Source organism: Merops nubicus, unplaced genomic scaffold (genome assembly GCF_000691845.1).
Source record: "Merops nubicus isolate BGI_N331 unplaced genomic scaffold, ASM69184v1 scaffold44527, whole genome shotgun sequence".
Classification (NCBI taxonomy): Eukaryota; Metazoa; Chordata; class Aves; order Coraciiformes; family Meropidae; genus Merops; species Merops nubicus.
In genome coordinates this window covers 278-19256 of record NW_008619183.1, presented here as the reverse complement: position 1 = coordinate 19256, position 18979 = coordinate 278, and the positions used below count along the sequence as shown (strand labels likewise).

Genomic DNA, 18979 nt, shown 5'->3' with positions numbered 1-18979 from the left:
ATTGTGCAGCCAGTTCTCGACCCACCTTGCTGCCTGTTCTTCTATCTTATATTTCCTGAGCTTGCTTAGGAGGATATTATGGAGGACTGTATGAAGATGTATCGCAATTCATGGAAAACCTTTTTTGCAAAGCAATTTCTCCACTCTCTCACTCATATTTAATTCCTTTAGTTTATTAAGTACATAGCTTTTGTCTTCATGCTCTTATTATCACTAACCTGATATCTATGCTAGTACTACTTCTTTACTGTTGGTGTTACCAGATGCCCAAGACCAAAACTACACTATTATTTTTCATTTACTTAGGTTTTGCTTTCAAGTGCACAAACTGCAGATTTTGTCTATTTCCAACTGCCAAAAAACTAGCACATCAGAGCAGAGGAGTAAATAGTGGGGAAGGGAGGAAGGAAACAGAAGCACTTTGATTTTGTATGACACAAGACATGAACTAATTCTGTTAAGAAAACCGTTTTGCTATCAAAACATGGAATTCACCTTTTTAATCCTTACAAATAATTTTGCCTTCCTGAGTGCTTTAATAAAAGGAAAAACTTCCTAAATTAAATACCACAATCTTTCTCAGTCTCCTGCAACCACAGAAAGTAACCTCAGACTAATGTCTTTATTTATAAATAAATTCACAAAAAAACCAGACGAGGCTAGAGCAAAGAAACACTGCATTATGACACAGGAAAAAAAAAAATATACTGTTCCTGAAATTCCATTATATAGGTTTTTAAGTTATTAAACAGAACAAATAGAAAACCACATTCGGAAGTATGAGAAAAAAAGAAAACAAAAAAGCTACACTCTAAGGTGCCACACCACTTTGTCAACAGTACTCTTAGCATACTGTCCATTCACAGCAAATAAGTGGACAGCAGAAAAACTGCTGTGTTAAAACAAAAACATGCCAGGGAAATAGGAAAGGCCCTGTTTGCCCTTTAACAGATACTCATCCATGTTGCTCATTCTCAGAGGGCCCTTCCTTCTACCTGTTATACTAAAGGAGCTTCACCTAGATTAAGCCAGATCATTATGAACAACCCATTACTCACAGGATCCATTAAAAAAACTCGGGAAGCTGCTGTCAGATTTAATCCAACTCCACCTGCTTTCAGAGACAAAAGCATTACAGTTGGGGATCCTGCTTGGCGGCTTTGGAAACACTGAATTGCTTTTACTCTTCTCTTCTGTGTCATTGACCCATCCAAACGAGCAAAGGCAAATCCAGATTCTCTGAAAAGAAAATAAAGATGTTCAATTTAACAATCCACTCTTTGTGACAACAGGAGATAAATTATGATCTCTGCTTTGAAATCTATATTTAAAATTCTTCATCTAACAGTTGACACATTAAAAATATAATAAAACAAGAATGAGATTCATGGGTTTATTTCACTAAACAAAGTACTGAAGTAATTTATTCCTCTTCTGAAGCTCTAAAAAGCAGAACTTTTCAAATCAGTTTACTGAAAATAACTGAAGTTCTACTTACCTCAAGGGATTTTCTATCAGTGACAGGAAAGTTGTGAACTGAGAAACAACCAGACATTTAGCAGTTGGATTATCCCTCCGTAGTTCTATCAAAGCATGCATGAGAGCATTTACCTGAAATCAAATGAAGACTTATGCAGCGCTCCTACCAGTGCTTTGATAAAGTCAACATCAATTAAGAAATCACTGTTCAGTAATACCCTTTAAGAACTAATCCTAAATTCTATGGAGAGTAAACTAAGGATTGGATACTTTTAATGATCACAAACTACGAGGTGATTTTTAATCCTGTTCCCTGAAGTACTATCAAACTGTTTCCCAGACATACTTCCCACTGTTAGAAGTCACTGTGTCCCCTGCCTCCAGGGCATATGGAAAAAAGGGGCAGAGTACTGGAACTTGGAAAAGTAAGGCTTAAGGCAAGGGACAACCACGAGCCAAATGCTCTACAGTAGCAATACAGCAGAAGTGAGAAAGGTTCCCCACAGAATATTCAGGCAAATAAGCTATGCAAGACCCTTGGCTAGGTATAACAGAGGGTAAGGAGGTACTAAAAGCACTCTTGGGACCAACATGAGAACAAAAGGAGCAAGGGATTGGATGCAAGGCAGAAGAACGTTGCCCATTTTCTCAGGTAAGATTTAGCTATGACGAGGTAAAGCACCACTGACTACGGAAAGGAAGCAACTGAACCAGGTAAAAGAGGGGGAAAAAAAAACAAAACAAAACAAAAAAACCAAAAAAAAAAACAAAAACAAAAAAAAAACCAAAAAAAAAAAAACCAAAAAAAAAAAACCACAAACCCACACCCACCCCCCAACAAACCCCCACCATAAAAAAAAAAAAAACAAAAAAACCAAAAAAAAAAACCAAAAAAACAAAAAACCCCCCCCAAAAAAAAAAAAAAAAAAAAAAAACACCACACCACAACAAACCACCTACCACCATTATCACCAAAATTTAAAACCCCACAACCAAAAAACCTCAATTTATTCTAGAGCACAGTGTCCTAAATTACTTCTTAGGTCGCTATACAGAGATTTTTAGGCAACAAATTTACAACCAACTTTTGAAAAAACAACAACTTTATTACAAACTAAAATTAAAAACATAGTGTTTAAGAAAAGTAATCTCAAAACAAAGGCTTGAAGCACAGGGAGGAACATTTATTTTCCAGCAGCAAATCCATAATGAAGGCGAGGAAAAAACTATGTGGCAGACCCTGGGAAACAGGTCTGCAAAGTAAAATAAAAATATCCTAGTAGTTCATCTGACAAGCATTACATTGAACGTATGATGCTTATTTAGTTTTCCCCTTTAAAGCAGAGCATATATTCTTTAGACAAGTTTTAGGAAAGGAGTTAGATTTTTGGTTTCCAAAAGTAAATTAATATCTGAATAGTTTCTTTATTTTCAGAAACAAACAAAATGCAAAGCAACAGGGTCCTTTACCAAAAGATTTAACTAATACACTGCACAAATAATATACTGGTCAATGACCAGCACCAAATTACAGCTGGTGCTCCTTTTGTCTTGTTTCCCTGCTGCAAAATTTCTTTGTGATGAGATTTTATTTTTCTCCTGTGCTGGCTAGACACATTGTACAGACTTTAAATTATGTTATGCATATGTAGAGTATGTTCAGCACATTTACATAAAAATTCTAGAATATGCTTTACAAAACCATAATGAAAGCCAAGTAGAACACAATGGAATGTACCTTAGAACTGGATATCCAGGTCTGATCAGACCTCTTTCCATTACTGGAGTCTATTTCCTCTTCCAGGCGACATTCCACCAAGTGCTCTGGTTGAAGCTCATTCCTACAGAGAGGGCATTTGGCATTTGGCTACAAAAAAGCCCAAGTAACATTAGAAGACACATTCAATCAAATTGTTTATAGTAAGTACTAAAGATCACCTTTATGAAGCACTTCTTACAAAATTACTGTATTGGTGTTCATACAAAAAGAAAATCTCCAAGGAGTACATTCAAACTTTTAACACATTGCTTTGTAATTTCTGACATAACAATCAAAATATTTTATTTGTGAGAACATTAAGCCGACATAACTGCTACATGGTTTAAAACCACCCAGCCCTCCTTAAAAGTACTCTTCTTTCTGAGCACACTTGAAATAAAGAGCTCAAGATTTAAAAGCGAGCAAATATTTAGGACATAAGGGAAAGACTATTTAAAATACCAGAAAAATAAACCATCTTTCAAAGCCAAGATATTTTTTAGTTACAAAGAATGACCTTTTACCCTCTTCCTTCAAAGCCTGCACAGAAATAATAGCAGTCTGATGAAATATGCTTTGTCAGGGCCAGACAGTGTATCTTCTCTTTTCCCCTAACAGACATGAGAAACGAGACATAATTTAACACCAACAGATTTTTTTCCTCTGAAGCATGCTCCAGACAAGGCAAAGTTTAGAATTTATGGAATAGCACTTCCGTAAGACTACTCACAAAATCTAAGACTGTGTGCACTACTCAAATACACAACTTTGTGAAGCAAAAACAAAAGACACGAAAAGCTTTTGCCTAATGGAGCAACCCTTTCAAATTAACTAACTCACTTTATATAGCAAGGTAGCCACAGACTCAAGGCATCTTTTAGACAGGCTGCAAAGCAGACCTCAAAAAGCAGATGAATACTAGGGGCTGCTAATCTGGAATGAACTTCTAGCCAATTAAAGGGTCTGGCAGTCATCATCTGCATAAATCTATCTATTGAAGCAATAAAGATATCCTTTCAAGAAACAGTCTTAACGCTGATCTGAAATAAATCTCCAAAACATACTTATTAACTAATTATGCCTGTTTTGGCAACAATCCAAAAATCTTCCAGTCACAAAAAATAAATTCTAAGAAATCTGAAAAAGTTCTCAGGGGAAAAACAGTGCTTATAAAGTCTTTAAAAAAAAAAAAAAAAACAAACAAAAAAAACCTTACATCTTTCTGTATCCATTCTCCAATTTAGTAATTAAAAACAACAGATATCCCGAAACCCAGCTGGACAACGCCAACACAGATACCAAAGATTTGCAGTGAAAGCATTAAAGTGAAAGCATATTAAAGTGTCTCACAACCAACAACTAGAAGAAAAAATGCCTACCTGGTATGCCATTAATAACACAAAGACATTAAATTACCGTACGGATTTTATAGCTTCTGCATAGTATCTTTACTTACTTACTTATACAACAGACTGACAAAAAGAAGCTGTCAACTCTCAAGCTGTTGACTACTAAGAAGTTCTTCCAATTTCAATAAACACTTTTTGGTTACCATTAGAAAAATTAAATGGTCTCCAGGTTTGTAACACAATGAAAGGCAAAACTTTTCACTCAGCAGTTGTGTGTTGGCAGCTTCACAACCCTTTCCTCACTGACAGCTTAATGCTCTCATTTGTATTAATAACGAAACCACAGGGATCTCGCCTGGAAGAACCCTGTCTGAATACAAGCTGCTTTGTGTGTGCGTGTGCATATGTGCTTGTTGACCTGCCTTGTTTTTAAGGTAGTAGCTAAGTACTTTACTCAGCCCTTTACTAGGGATACTTGAATTGTAACCATTTGGGCACCAGAACAAATACCTGTCACGTGGAAACACTGAATTCCCCGACTCAGGAGTTTGGATGTCTGTCAATGTTTGGGTTGGGGGCTGCAAACATTTCCTTGGGAATTCATTTAAATCAGGAGCCATTTTGAAGGTAAGAAAGGCTTTCTCACTCACTGCTTTATAAACTCAGGATAGTTCAACTTCAGAAGAGCAGAATCTACACCCACCTCCATTCAGACTTCACTACTATAAAAGCAACTTATGGAACAATGTGGGATTGGACAAAGGCCCTAGTTCTGCAAATTCCAAGGTCCTTTCTAGGCAAGTAGTATAGCTTAGAAGCACACAAGAGAAAAAAAAAAAAAAAAAAACACCACCGTTTTTCAAAGAACAGCAATCAAAGCTCACTCATCTACATGGTTGTTCTGGAAAGTCTAGAGAAGGTCCATACAGATGGTGCTCTAGCAAGGCAGTTAGGTCACTGTACAAGGTCATCGTCTTGGAAAAAGGAGAATAGACATGTCTTTAGTTCAACAGCTAGCTTCCAATACATAGCTATGGTCTCGACATACACATGCAGTGAAGTGGCATGCAGCCCTATGGAGGTGCACAATGCTGCACTGGATGCCATCACTTTTACCCTAGGGACAAAGTAACGTGAGCACTAGAGAAAAAGACTTTGACTTCAGGCCAATAGTTTATATAACCCAGCTGATAACTAGGTTTATACTGTTCACCACTTATGATTTAAAAGACCAAAAGCCAGATGGCCTTCTAGCAATACCAGCTCATTGCTTTTGAATAGCTAGTACCATTAATTGAACCAACCTGTTCACTTCTGATGACTTCAAAAATACATGGCTTACAAAACACATGTGCACAGCGTGTTATCATGGGAAGAGTCAGTGATTCCAAGCAAACTGCACATTCTTCATCTGAACCAGAACTCAGAATCAACCTCATTTTACTCACTAATGTCTCATGTAGTTCTTCAGTAGTTTTATTACCTACAAATATAGGAAGATACTTTAAAAAGAATTCCACACAGGAAATGCTCTGAGCTGGCACACATCAACACAGTTTCATGGATGAAAATGCAATTAGGACAGTTTAAACACAATGAGGATATAGGCCACATTTCATAATAACACAAGCTGCCAAGTACTACAGAAAATTCCAACCATTCCAACCTACTATTTCAAAGAGTAATTGTGACCTACTATATCAAGTAAGAGTAATCTTATTTGGAAAAATGGTATTTGGAATTGGAAGAACCTCGACTGCACACTCAGTGATCAAGGACACGTGTGACTCAGTGCCTAATGAGAACTAGCAATTTTCAATATGGCAGCTGTTCAAGTAGTGGTATCTATGAAGATATTATTTATAGTTATTATTTTTTTTAAGTACAAAATTAAAATCATACTTACTAGTTACTAATTAATTTCTAAAGAATTATTTCACAGGTATATAAATTCCTCTAGCCTGTATTTTTCATGAAGATAAATGACAACCTTCTAAAAAAGGTTTTGACCATATCACATGGGTCTTTGTTTCCTGAAAAAAATCACATCTATCCCAACGGCACCTCAAAACAGGATTTTTCAAAGTACTACCATTGAGAATTCTCAAAGTATTTTAAACAGGCTGTACTTTCTTCTAACAGAAATGTGTATAATTTTTAACACTATGCAGCTGCACAGTTCTGGTTTGTAAAAAAAAACACAAATAAATCTCCTTTCAGTCCTCTGTGTTCACCCTTCCTTACAGCTGTAACAAAGTCAACAGTTTCCTATTCTGCTGAAGAGACAATGGTTCTGCTGACACAGCTATCAATCTACAAACCACCCCCCAAAGCTCCTCTACATCTTCTCTCCTGAGGCAAATTAAAAAAAAAATTTGCTGTAAAAGCACTTCTATAAAATTACTACAACAACAAATACACTGCTTTTTAGCAAGCCTTCTGCATTTGGCTCTGCAGAGGTCCTCTTCTCACTTCTGTATGGGCTGTCAAAGCTTATTAAGTCCTGCTTCTAGCCTTTGTAACTACTCATACTTCATTGCATTCATTCATATTTGACTATGTGCTTGAGTACCCACTTCTCAAACATGTTCAAATATATTACAGTACAAAAAAAAATCAATGGTAACAAAGGTAAAAGTAGATAAAAGCTAATAAACAAGCTGAAGAGAAGAAGGCTGAAGCTAGAAAGTTTGGAAATCACACACACACATGTTTCCATTCTTGAATACAAAGTGCAGCTCCTGCTTTTAGGAACACAGGAACTAAAAACATTCACTCACCAGCTGAAAAACTAGAAGATGCATTTTGACAAAGATGAGGATGACAACAAAGCTGCCTCAATCTGAGCAGGACACAGAGGATGTCAGCATAGTGAGCTAGTACAGTCCCTTCACTGAAAAATCTGAACAAGAGTTTCATGATTAGTGTGAAGCACTACAGCCTCAAGTAACAGATGACATCAAGTAATCATGTTTAGCTGTTAGGATTGTGTTTTGATTTTACCTTTTTCTGCTTTAATATATTTTTCTCAAATCCTCTTCTGATATATGTTACAAAATGCTATCAGTAGCATGTTCTAATAGAAATGCTAGCACATGGTGACAAAAATTAAGGCCATTCTTCAAATACCTTATATCCCTTTCTCACAAGACAGAACTTCTAACACATAGCTCTGCAATAGTCTCTACTTCACTTTTGAGAACTGATGTTATGCTAATTTGCAATTATTAGTTTACAGCATACAAACTGACACACACAGCTACTAGAGCTATCAAAATTTCCAAAACACAAGTTTGTGATATCAAGCTTCAACCTTCAGGATGAAGAAAGTCTTCTACTTACCTGCTAATAGCAGCTTTGCCCTCCTTCTTCACAGACTGATAGATTTGCCTTTCTTCCTCTGTAAGCGTAACATACTGAATAAGTACCTTACGTTCTGGTAACTCCAAAATGGGTTTTCCTTTAAATTTACTTGTTTTAGTTCTTCTAAGGGTAATACTCCTAATCAGAGACTGTAAACGCCTAAAAATACATATATAGACAACATATTAACCAGCTGGGGTTGGTTTGTTTTCTCTTTTTTTTTTCAGCTTACTGCATAAATACGTATTCTCTAAAAAACCCAAGACAAGCACTGACCTTCAACAGAACATTGCAGATTAATGAATTATATTCAATAATTTGAATAAAATTTATTAATTTGAACAAAAAAAATTGGCATAAGACCTGATCACAGATGTATTTCAATTTCAAATGTGAAACAATCATTTGTCACATGGCCAGTCATACACGTTCACAAACCCTTCATACCCAAGTCCTCCTGGAGCTCCCATTGTGACTGGACGTTGAATCGTTCTATGCCACCAGTCTCGATCAGTAAAAGGTTTCAGTTTTAAGAAGGAAATAAGAGCCCATAAATCCTTTACAGAATTCTGAATAGGAGTGCCTAAACAGAAAATAAAAAAAAAAAAAAAATAAAGATTGCAAAATCTCAATGAAACTGTAAAATGCAACTTTTTCAAAGTGAAAGTTCTGTGCTTTCTCTAACCCACGCACCACATACAAGGCGTCACGTAACTAGGTTGATATGTCATTAAGTATAACTCATGTTAATTTTTAAATTAAAATACCACAAAACAAATACAGAAGAGTGAGAAAACTGCTGCTCTTAGTGCTGACTGAGGGCTCAGATGTTAATCTTTCCATTTATCAGCAGATAATGGTAATGTTGGTTACCATTACCATCTTTAAATTACCATTCAGGGATCATATACTTACACGGTCCCTGGCAGTTTGTAAGATGCCTATTCCATTTCAAAAAACCAACTGAGATATGAATAAATACAATAAAAGTGTGAATTTCTAGCTAGAGGTAACATGCCAGTTCATAAACAGGTCCCTTTTTACTTGCCCTTCCACTAAACCTGTGTATCAAGTTATTTTAATATTTGTGTCTGCATAAAAGCAAAAACTAAACAAAAACACCACCAAACCACAAAACCAAGCAAACAAAATCAACAACTAAAAGATGCACCTAAATCACCAAAGACAAGTTTATAAACATTCCAATGAATCTGATGCAGACAGACATTAACCATCTCCCAGAAAAAGCAAAAGTAGAAATACCAAGTAGAAAATACAAAATGGTGTTGTGCTAAGATGACGTCCACTGTATTTCCTCTGGTGTCAAACATTTTACCTGTCAGGACCCATCTTCTGTGTCCCTCCAGATTTAAGGCAGCTTTAGTTTGCTGAGCATTTGGATTTCGTATAGTGTGCCCCTCATCCAACACAATTCTCAGCCACTTGACTTTGTGTAAAGGGCTGTCACTTCTGATCTGAAACAAAGTATTTTAGTCTTTGACTCAAATTAAAATACTACTTTGAAATTTGAATTAAGTAAGCTATTAACAACAATCCAACAATTAATAATGGATAGTATTTATTCACGTCTTGTTTATCAGCACAGAAGAGCAAAATTAAGAACAACATGTTTCTTCTTTCAGATGTAATGATTCCTGGAAAATGCTACCAGTCTTCTCATACTTGAGTGTGCAGAATGAGCTACAGCAAAAGTAAGCTAAGCCTAAAAAGAAGAAAATCTTCGAAGACACAGAGATATGGAAAATGATCAGACTGCTAATTAAGAGTTTATATTGTATTTAAAGATGTAATGTTCAGGCTTTTGAAATGGCTGGACTTTCTATGAAAGTAACACTTCACAAATAGTAGCTCACATGATGGTTACAGTCCACGTGCAACAAGAACTATGGAGTAATTTTTTTATATGTTCAATATTCTTTGAATTTGATAGGGGAAAGTAGAAATCGCAGCTCAGTAGCACTGAGATTTAGGGAGATTTACATACTTGCCAAAAAGTCTCTTCCTTAAGCCATCATAATTGCAACCAAATAATCTCTACAAGAGCCATCAATAAAATACGCCTTCTGTTACCACAGCAAACCCATAAGAAAGTATGCAAAGCAAAACTACAGCTATAACCTCTGGATTGCCTACCAGAATAGCATTTGAATATACTGCCATCATTAGCCCACATACTGGGAGTCTTCAACAGCATGGGATCTTCACAGAATACTTTCTCATTTACTTACTCCGTAATCAGCAGCTAAGATGTTGTATGTTGTCAGTACAATGTCTTGTTCTGAAAGAACTGATGGGTCTTTGCTACGGTCAGAACCATAATGAACGTAAATATTTACATGAAAATCTTGGTGGATATGTTCTTCAAACTGGTCCTGAAAGAAAAGTTGTCAAAAGTAATCCAAAAGACACTGTGTTACTTCATGATTTTTAGAGTAATATTCTTATAAGCTGCCTTAACTAAAAGCCACTTTGTCTAGCTCTGTGACATTCTACATCCACTTACGTAACAAAAGCAATTTGAATTTGGATTTCTTTTTACCTCTCTACCCAGGTGAAAAAGGACCACTGAAGCAGTCACCTCAGTCATCAGTAACAGACACAGTATCAAATTCTGATAGCTCTAGCTCTATCCTCTTGCAGAGTATTGCAAAGTATAATTCACATCCTGATGGTATATGCACTTCAAAATTCACTGTTCCTCCTAAACTGTAACAGAAGAGCTTTTATGTTCTTTTTCACTTTCTACCTCCATCTTCTTGCTTATTCTTTGTTCATTTACAGCCTCCTCCCCTTACTGGGTTCACCACCTAAGCTTTAACACAAATGATCGCACAATTGTCAGAGTATTAATTTTTAAACCAGTGTTTATATTCCCAACGTTTGTTCTGTGAAGTACTCAGTATAGAGTAAACTGGACAGCCAATAAAAACCAACAGCTTCATTTCTGAAGCACTAGACTCACAATATTTAAATTACTTTTTAAATCAATGAAAAGAGGTGTGGTGTCGGTTTGGCTTTTTTTTTTATTATTTATTATGCTTTTTGATGTTTCCCAATTATATGAATTTAACATTATACCTACAGTCTAATAACAAAAGGAAGCAATTTAATCATAATGTCCGGGCCCCAGACAGCAAGAACTTTCAAATAAAACATAACTTGAAACTTAAAAGATATCCCCCTAGTATTTGCCTTCAAAATATCATGAAAACAAACAAAAAAAAATTAACTAATGCTGAGACAGAAGGACTCTTCAGTCTGATCACCTTAGCAAATCTTCTCCCACAAATCACCAACAAGATTGCTGCTACTGAACACCTCTAGTAAATGAAATGTCAAATGCATTATCAATAAATACAGTAATATTTCATTCTGAGCACGCAAGAAGGACCTGTCTCCTCCACCTTCCTCATCTGGTTTAAGGAGTTAAAATCACATGAGTTCCAGAAGTGTCAAAGTGAACCTACTTAGTCAAAAGCAGGGAATAGAAAATGAGCTCGCTCCTTCTGATAGCAATGAGCTTGCTACTGGTGGAACTGTGTTCTCATCAAACTACTACTCCAGTTTTAAGTGAAACGCAGTTCTGTTTCATAAAAAAGGAAAACCATGACCTTTTACTAGCATGAGAGATTACAGGGAGTACTATTCCTAAAGCAACATCATCAACACAGAGCACATTTACACATTAAAACAGCTTAGCACTTACAATCCAATTACTTAGTACAGACAGTGGACATACAATCAGTGTTGCTCTGGGGCCACCATTAGAATCTTTCGTCTGAACTGACTGAACACTAATGGTACCTGAGAAAACAAAAGTCATATTTAGTGGCATAACAGTTCACTTCAAAGCAAACTAGAAGTTCAAGAAACTTATCATTCTCTGAAGTCCTTTCTAAACTTCTTCACATGAACAGCATCAAAGCAATTTGCAAAGACATAAGCTTCACTGATAAGTCAAATATATATAATACTTCAGCTTCAAAAGAAGGTCAGAAATTAGTATTATCTGTTCATTGCATCATTACCTTTTCTTTTTGTTTTTCTTTTTAAACAAGTAGATGAAGGTGCAAACTCTGTGTCTTCCTGTGTAAGACAGGAAGTTCCTGCAAAAAGCCAGACAAAGATTTTTCACACCACGAATAGCATATGCATGCATTTATTTTTATGATTTTTTATTTTCCTAAGTCAAACCTGCTAAGCAAATTACTTCTCTCCATTATTGTATTGGAGATAAAACATTGCTTCCCATTCAGCAGTTTCTAAATTTTTCTGCTTAAATTTTTGGTTGAATTAAAACAAAAAAAGCCAAACCAAAACCCAAGTAGTTGTCAATTCCTTTTCCAGTTAATTAGAAATCCTTTTGAGTTTGGCTTCAGAAAGGAAGACACCAGGTGTTACAGTAACAAAGTAAAAAAACAAAACAAAACACCCACAACAACACAAACCAAACAACACTTCCTTGAAACTTACTTTCTGTTTGTTGCAGCAGCCATTCTTCAGACTTCAAATCACCACTTCCTGAACACTTTGGTTTCTTTGCTTTATCTCTAAGATATCATTATCAAGAAACAAAAACAAAACAAAAAAATCCCCCACAACTCTACTACTGCTTTAATTTATATATTAAACCACAAGAGCATAAAGCAAATGAATTTCATATTTCAAAAAAGGTATTACTAATCTGAAAATTTTCTCTTTAAAGGGTTAGAAAAAGGGAAAGCACAGAACACAAGGCTGCAGGGTGAAGGAGACTCATAAAAGTACAGATTATCACCAAAGTTCACACCAATTGCAAGAAGAGGCTGCGGTGGTGGGAAGGGTCAAACACATTAGTGAGCTTCACCACTTCATCAGCTCAAAGCTGTCTCTGTCAGAAACATGCCTAGAAAATATTTCTTAGCCACTTAAAACGCAAATGATACTAGGAGAAAAATTACTTTACGACCAGTTTTTTAAATGCCACACACTGATATTATTAGACACCTTTACTACTGCAAGAGATGTACAAGCATGCAGTCACACAAGCTGCACAGAATGAGTTAATGCTTCTTAATCTATTCCAAAATGCAATAGATACAGAACATTCATGATAAATGTAAGCAGAAGTATAGCACCCTGAAAGGTTCTGAGAGAACAGGAACATAGTTTAGACTAATGTTAAATCATAGATTTTGAGTAAAAATGAAGTAGTACTTGGCTATGTAGCAAACAAAAAAAAGAGGAGGATTATTCTAGCTATCTACCTTTTTGACAGACAGCCAGAGTATTTCAACATTGTAGTTTCAAAAGTTTTTATGTTATAAACACCAAGCTCGTACCTGAGGAAGGTTTGCACATCTGATGTTAGTGAACTACCAGTAGTTTTCCCTCCTCTCTTGATGTCAAGTATTTGGCAAAAACATAAACAAAATAAATAAATAAATACATATAAAAAAATATATACATTTGTATGTGTATTTTATACCAAGACCCTCTGTGTGCTATTTTGGTTGTTTCAAGGACTTCCTCCAAACTGCACAGGAACTATGCATGCAAAGCCCCAGAAAAAAACACCATTTGTATTTCTGCAGCCATGACTTGCATACAGGAGAAATTTATAACAAACGTAAGAATTAAAAAAACTTCACACTGAAAATGTTAATGGCTCCATAAATTCTTCCTTGGAGTATACTCGAGCATACACTCCTAAGATGATGCAGTCTACAGCTCAATTATACACTCTGAAGTAACACTGTCCACTAACCTTCAACTAATCAAACACTATTCTTCCTCTTATCTGATGTGCTCAAAAAGCTTTTTCTACAAAATGTATACAAGTTCACCATGCTGAAAGTTACCAGGCACAGCAGTTTTTATTAACTGCTATAATAACTCTACTAAAGCAATATTTTTCTTTCATCTCACCTCATAAAACTTGTCACTTGTGATCTTTTCAACAGGAAGAGGCTTGCCATCTTGAAAATTTGTAAGAATCAATGCAATAGTAGTAAGTGTTTTACCCTGCATAACAGAAAAGAACATCCAGTTTTCCAAGATTAAAACAAACCAAATGACTAACCAATCAAGAAACACACACACATGTTCTGTAAAAAATATATTCAAGCTTGTTAAGTATTATTACCAGTCCCATATCATCAGCCAGTATTCCTCCAAGAACATTTTCAGGGCGCTTCTTTTCTGCAAAATTTGTAAGTATATTGTAATAGAAATTACTTCTCTCTTCCCAAAATGGCGGCAAATCGTTACTGTTCTCACGTGAAACCATCCAAGCTAAAGCCTGCTTCTGATGGGGAAGCAAGAGTGTGCCAACAGCCTGCAAATTAAAGGGATATGTTATGCACTATTTGCATATAAAATATGACATTTCATTTTTGGAAGAATTTTTCACAAAGTCCTTTGTATCTATAATTTTTTCTCTGATTCAAGCATCTCCTGTGTTCAGATAAACCTAAACACACATCTAGATGTTTAAGTATTCATATTTTTTAGATAAAATGGTTTCTAGCTTAAGAAATACCTCTGCTCCTTCCATTTCACAAGTTTTATCATCTTCTCTCAGATCATCAAACAATTTGTCAAATTCACTTTTAAGCTGCATAAACGAACACAAAAACAACAATTAAAATTACTGCAATTAAAATAACCTCACTAAATAATACAAGACTATTGAATTACAATCACATGTCATATTCTATTCAGGATAGATAGGCCTATCACTTTAGATTTGATTTGCTGGAATATGTTTGTTAGCTACTACTAGATAAAAACTAACTTGGGTTTTTCCAAGACAAACACATGCCAGTAAAAGCAAGAGCTTGAGAAGGGGTAACTAAATATATTCACATACACTAACTCACTAAAGTACAACAATCACTAAAGTTCACTCTATTTTGAATGAGCAAACAGATAGCAAAACCAAGCCACTACCCAACCCTTCGTGTACTTCTCTGTGCCAAATCAGAAGATGAAGTCTGGAAGTCTGATTTTATTTTCATTTGACAACTTAACACTTGCTATCTGGGGTAAAGCATTAGGAGAGAGAAAAGAAAACATACCACCCCAACACTGTAAGTAAGTTACTAAACAACCAAAAACTCCCAAAGTTACATGGAGTAAAGATTGTTACAGCTAAAGTGTCTGCTTATAGTATAAAAGTGAAAAAGTTCAGAATTTCAAACTTACTTCAAAGCAAACCTGTGGTTCATAAAAAAAAAAAAAAACACCACCAAACCACACAAACAACATTGACAGACTTCCACTTCACAAGCACGGTTTTATTAATGAAAACTTAAAGGCCCCAAATTCCAACTTCCAGATGTTTTAAGTATGAAATGCAAACCTGTTCAGCTGTCAACTGCACAGCAGCATGAACTGGAGCGCTGTAACTTGGACCAGCTCTCTCAGAAATCCACTGTGATCCAAAACCACATTCTGAACCTACTTGCCATTAGAAAAATAGCATTTTGAAACACAACAGTACAATGACTTCCCAATCTTAGCTTTCACCGGTTCATGAGTAATAACGTGGATGAGACTGGGTTGTAAGACAGTATCTTTCACCATTTGTTTTTTAGCCTAAATTTATCCTTTACTTGCGATAGGCTACAAAGGCTTTTCACGAAGTTTAAGACTCATAGGCTGGGTGGGATCCTTCGAGATGGCAACCATGTTCCTTAAATATTGTGTTATGGAAAATCTGACTTGGTAACAGTATGATGACCGGTAAGGAAAAAGGCTTTTTTACTCTGAAGTATTTTTCTGCTAACTATGCACACCTATAACATAAAAACTGAAATCCTGCTATATGTAAAACAGATCTATCCCTCACCCAGTAGTTATTTCTGCATGGATCCTTACTCCCAACTACCACTGCCTCAACAAAGCCAGCAGCACAGGTGCTTTTTGTGCAAGGCTGGCTCTGCAAAGCGTTGGCTCTGGTAAGCAAAGCTTATTTGTTCAGAGACATCTCACCTCACTACTAGGATATGCATCCTAGCACTCTGCTAAAAAACAGCACTGCTGTTCCTGAAACCCTTACCCTACAAAAAGGTCTAACCTGTTTCTTACCAAAAAAAAAAAAAAAAAAAAACAACAAACCAAAAATCACATCTGGAGAAATGCAGGGAATCATTATGGGTTTTTAAGGATCTTATGAAATCAAGCAATAGCACCTCAGAAACAGGTTGCTTCAAATGCCTCTCCAAGTGCTGGCAGGTAACATAAAACACAGGACACATAAGTATACTTCCTATGAGGTTTAAAATAATAGCTGTGGGCTCTGCATTATTCCCCAACTAAGTTAAAAGATAATTCTGTGAATGGCAAGACTATGATGAGGATTAACCCCTTAAACATTTCTTTCAAGCAGTGGCAAGTTCAACCTGAATATTTTTATACAGAAAAAAGCCCCAAACTGCAAGACTCACCTTTTGGAGGAGGAGCCAATTTAAATCCATGACTTTTTAGCTGATCTAGCACTACTTCCTTGTTTTCTTCTCTCCCCCAAAAGCTCATTTGCAAAGGCATGGTAAAGGTATTTTTCGCTCCATAAGGGACAACTCTAAAAAAAAAAAAAAGGCAGAATAAAAAAAAGCCACAGCAATAATTTTTGTTTCATTTTTTTACAGCAAACCTTGTTCTTTCTTCAGCAACAGGTACTCCAAAGTGCTTATTTTCATCAAAACACAGACTGTTCCAGATAGGTGTTAGTATTCATACCGCATAAATCTTTTATACAAACCACCACATGCAGTTAATTCTAAAGTTCCACTGCAATCTTTAAGGAATTTGCTCTCACTACTCTCTCTACTCTCTCTACATTTTATCATATATGGGAAAGAATGAGCTGTATGCAAACAGTTAAATAGAAGAATAAGGAGTCTGAAAACACGAAGCTTTAATCATATTATCAAGAAATCTCATTTCTGTCAAAAGAGCACACTTATAGTTTTCAGAACTTGCTAGTGTAGCAACAAAAACATTTCAATTATTTATATTCATGGAACCAAAACCACAATCTTCACACTTACCCTTCAATTAATGCTAGTTTATTGTCCATAATGCCTGCCAATGCTGCTGCTAGTTCTTTTTTTATATGGCCTACTTGGTCTCCATTCACATTATTTACTTTTACTGCATTTTTATCATAAGGATTATTAGGCTCCCTCTGAAGTGCAACCATTTCATTGTTATTAACCTAACAAAGCAAAGCAAACAAACACACACCAGAATACATTTAGTTGCAAATTATTTGCAGAAATATCTAGTATACTTTTACTTAAATATCATGAAGCTTACAGATTTATTTGGTAGAGTGTTCTGTTTGGTCAGTCTAACAACCCAGTGACTACTCAAAATACCAAAAAAGCATTACATACCTGATAGATCTCAGGAATACTTTTGAAACTTCTGACAGCAAGAACAACCTTCAACTGCTAACATATTTTGTAAAGAAACAGACATCCCTTTTTGTCCATGTAAACAGTTCAAATACAGTTCAAATCTAATTTCTTGGTTTCAGTCACTTTTATTTGCCTTATATGGATAAGCAGAGCTACCAAATAACCAAATCAGTCTTGAAAGCTTGCTACTTTAACTAAATTCTGAATTAAATTTTAGATTTAGTATTTCCTGTAATGAACGTTAAATACACCAAGTCAGGGGAAAAAAAAAATCTTTCAAAATTATACTTGGTCAAGAGTTCTGTCAATTTTTGCAGCTTAATTAAGATATTTTTTCTGAAGCTGACAAGAACCTTTTCTGCTGCTGTATAGTTTACCATGCACTTACAATCCCTGTGTAGTATCGTAATCCAACAACACTTCCTCGCAAAGTTCCATATAAAATAAACGAGTCTGTATCCTCCTCTGCTCCAGAAGTGTCACCCACAGAAAGGAAGTCTTCCAACCCAGGACTGGAGTACAAGTCAGAAGAGGAAAAATGGGAATAGCTTCTCTCTCCTCTGCAGATGCGATACTGAGAGCATACTCTTGTAGAGTCCCTGCAGAAAGACAAAGTGTGAAATATTGGACAATTACTTCAATACTTAATAAGTTTTTGTTAAATTATCTATTTTATTCCTTTACATAAGGCTACATATAAATCTCAGTTTTACAACTTTATTCGAATTATATTTACCTAGGAACATTAAAAAGTAAAGTTTTATATTAAGATAAAACATTGTCATTTTTTAAACCTGAATAAATTAAAGCCAATTACAATAAAGATCTGACAAGTTAATTAACTAAGCTATGGTACCTGCGCATTCTGCCCTACCTTACCTTTCCTCACAGAACTATCTCTGTCAACAGTAACAATTCTCCAGATTTAGTTACATCTCTAATTATACCTGGCACAGTAAAATCCCCATGTATTTTCCTAATGCAAATTTTTCCTCATCTATCAAAGAGGTTAAAGGAATCCTGTTCATAACCAATTGACTCGGTTTAGTTTCATAACCTTATCCACAAAAGTTGAAACACTAAAACAACTGCCCCTAGATATTTATTAAGCTTTCCTTCACAGCTTGACATCTACCATTATTACTTTATAATAGATTTCAGAGATAACCAGCTACTCCAATCTAACGTGAGTAAGCACTTTTTATCTCCAATACAGACTTCCATCAGACAGGTCACCGTTGCTGGAGGGAGACACCCAATAAATCACACTGTTGCATGCAAAGAGGCGGCAACATCTCTGGCCATGCGTTTAACAAACGCCTGAGTGAAGACTGATATGCTACAGTTGTTTTTAACGAGTAATATGCAACAATAAAATCTCAACACAAATTTCAACTGACACATAATAATCATGACCTTTGGTACACACCAGAACTACCCTACTGCATTGCTGGATTAATTTAAGAGTACCGTGAACTAAAACAATTAGTTTCCCTATCCTAGTTATTCAGAGCTTGGCATAATAAACTTTGGTCTGTTCTGCAAATGATATCTAGAATATCTGTATAATCGCCGTTCCATCTTCTCCAATAGAGACAAGAAAC

At 35.6% G+C, this 18979-nt stretch overlaps 1 protein-coding gene across 1 annotated transcript; it reads right to left on the bottom strand.

Moving 5' to 3' along the window:
* Positions 1 to 1058: 1058 nt before the first annotated feature.
* On the bottom strand, positions 1059 to 17974 carry HLTF (helicase-like transcription factor; the record flags this gene model as incomplete). Its single annotated transcript, XM_008943696.1, has 18 exons — positions 1059 to 1239; positions 1499 to 1611; positions 3218 to 3346; positions 5892 to 6070; positions 7368 to 7489; positions 7930 to 8109; positions 8398 to 8533; positions 9287 to 9425; positions 10200 to 10343; positions 11678 to 11775; positions 12000 to 12057; positions 13879 to 13974; positions 14096 to 14287; positions 14492 to 14566; positions 15314 to 15411; positions 16401 to 16534; positions 17004 to 17170; positions 17764 to 17974. Coding segments are annotated over 18 exons (2452 nt in total), but the record flags the coding sequence as incomplete, so codon positions are not given.
* Between the last annotated feature and the right edge of the window lie 1005 nt (positions 17975 to 18979).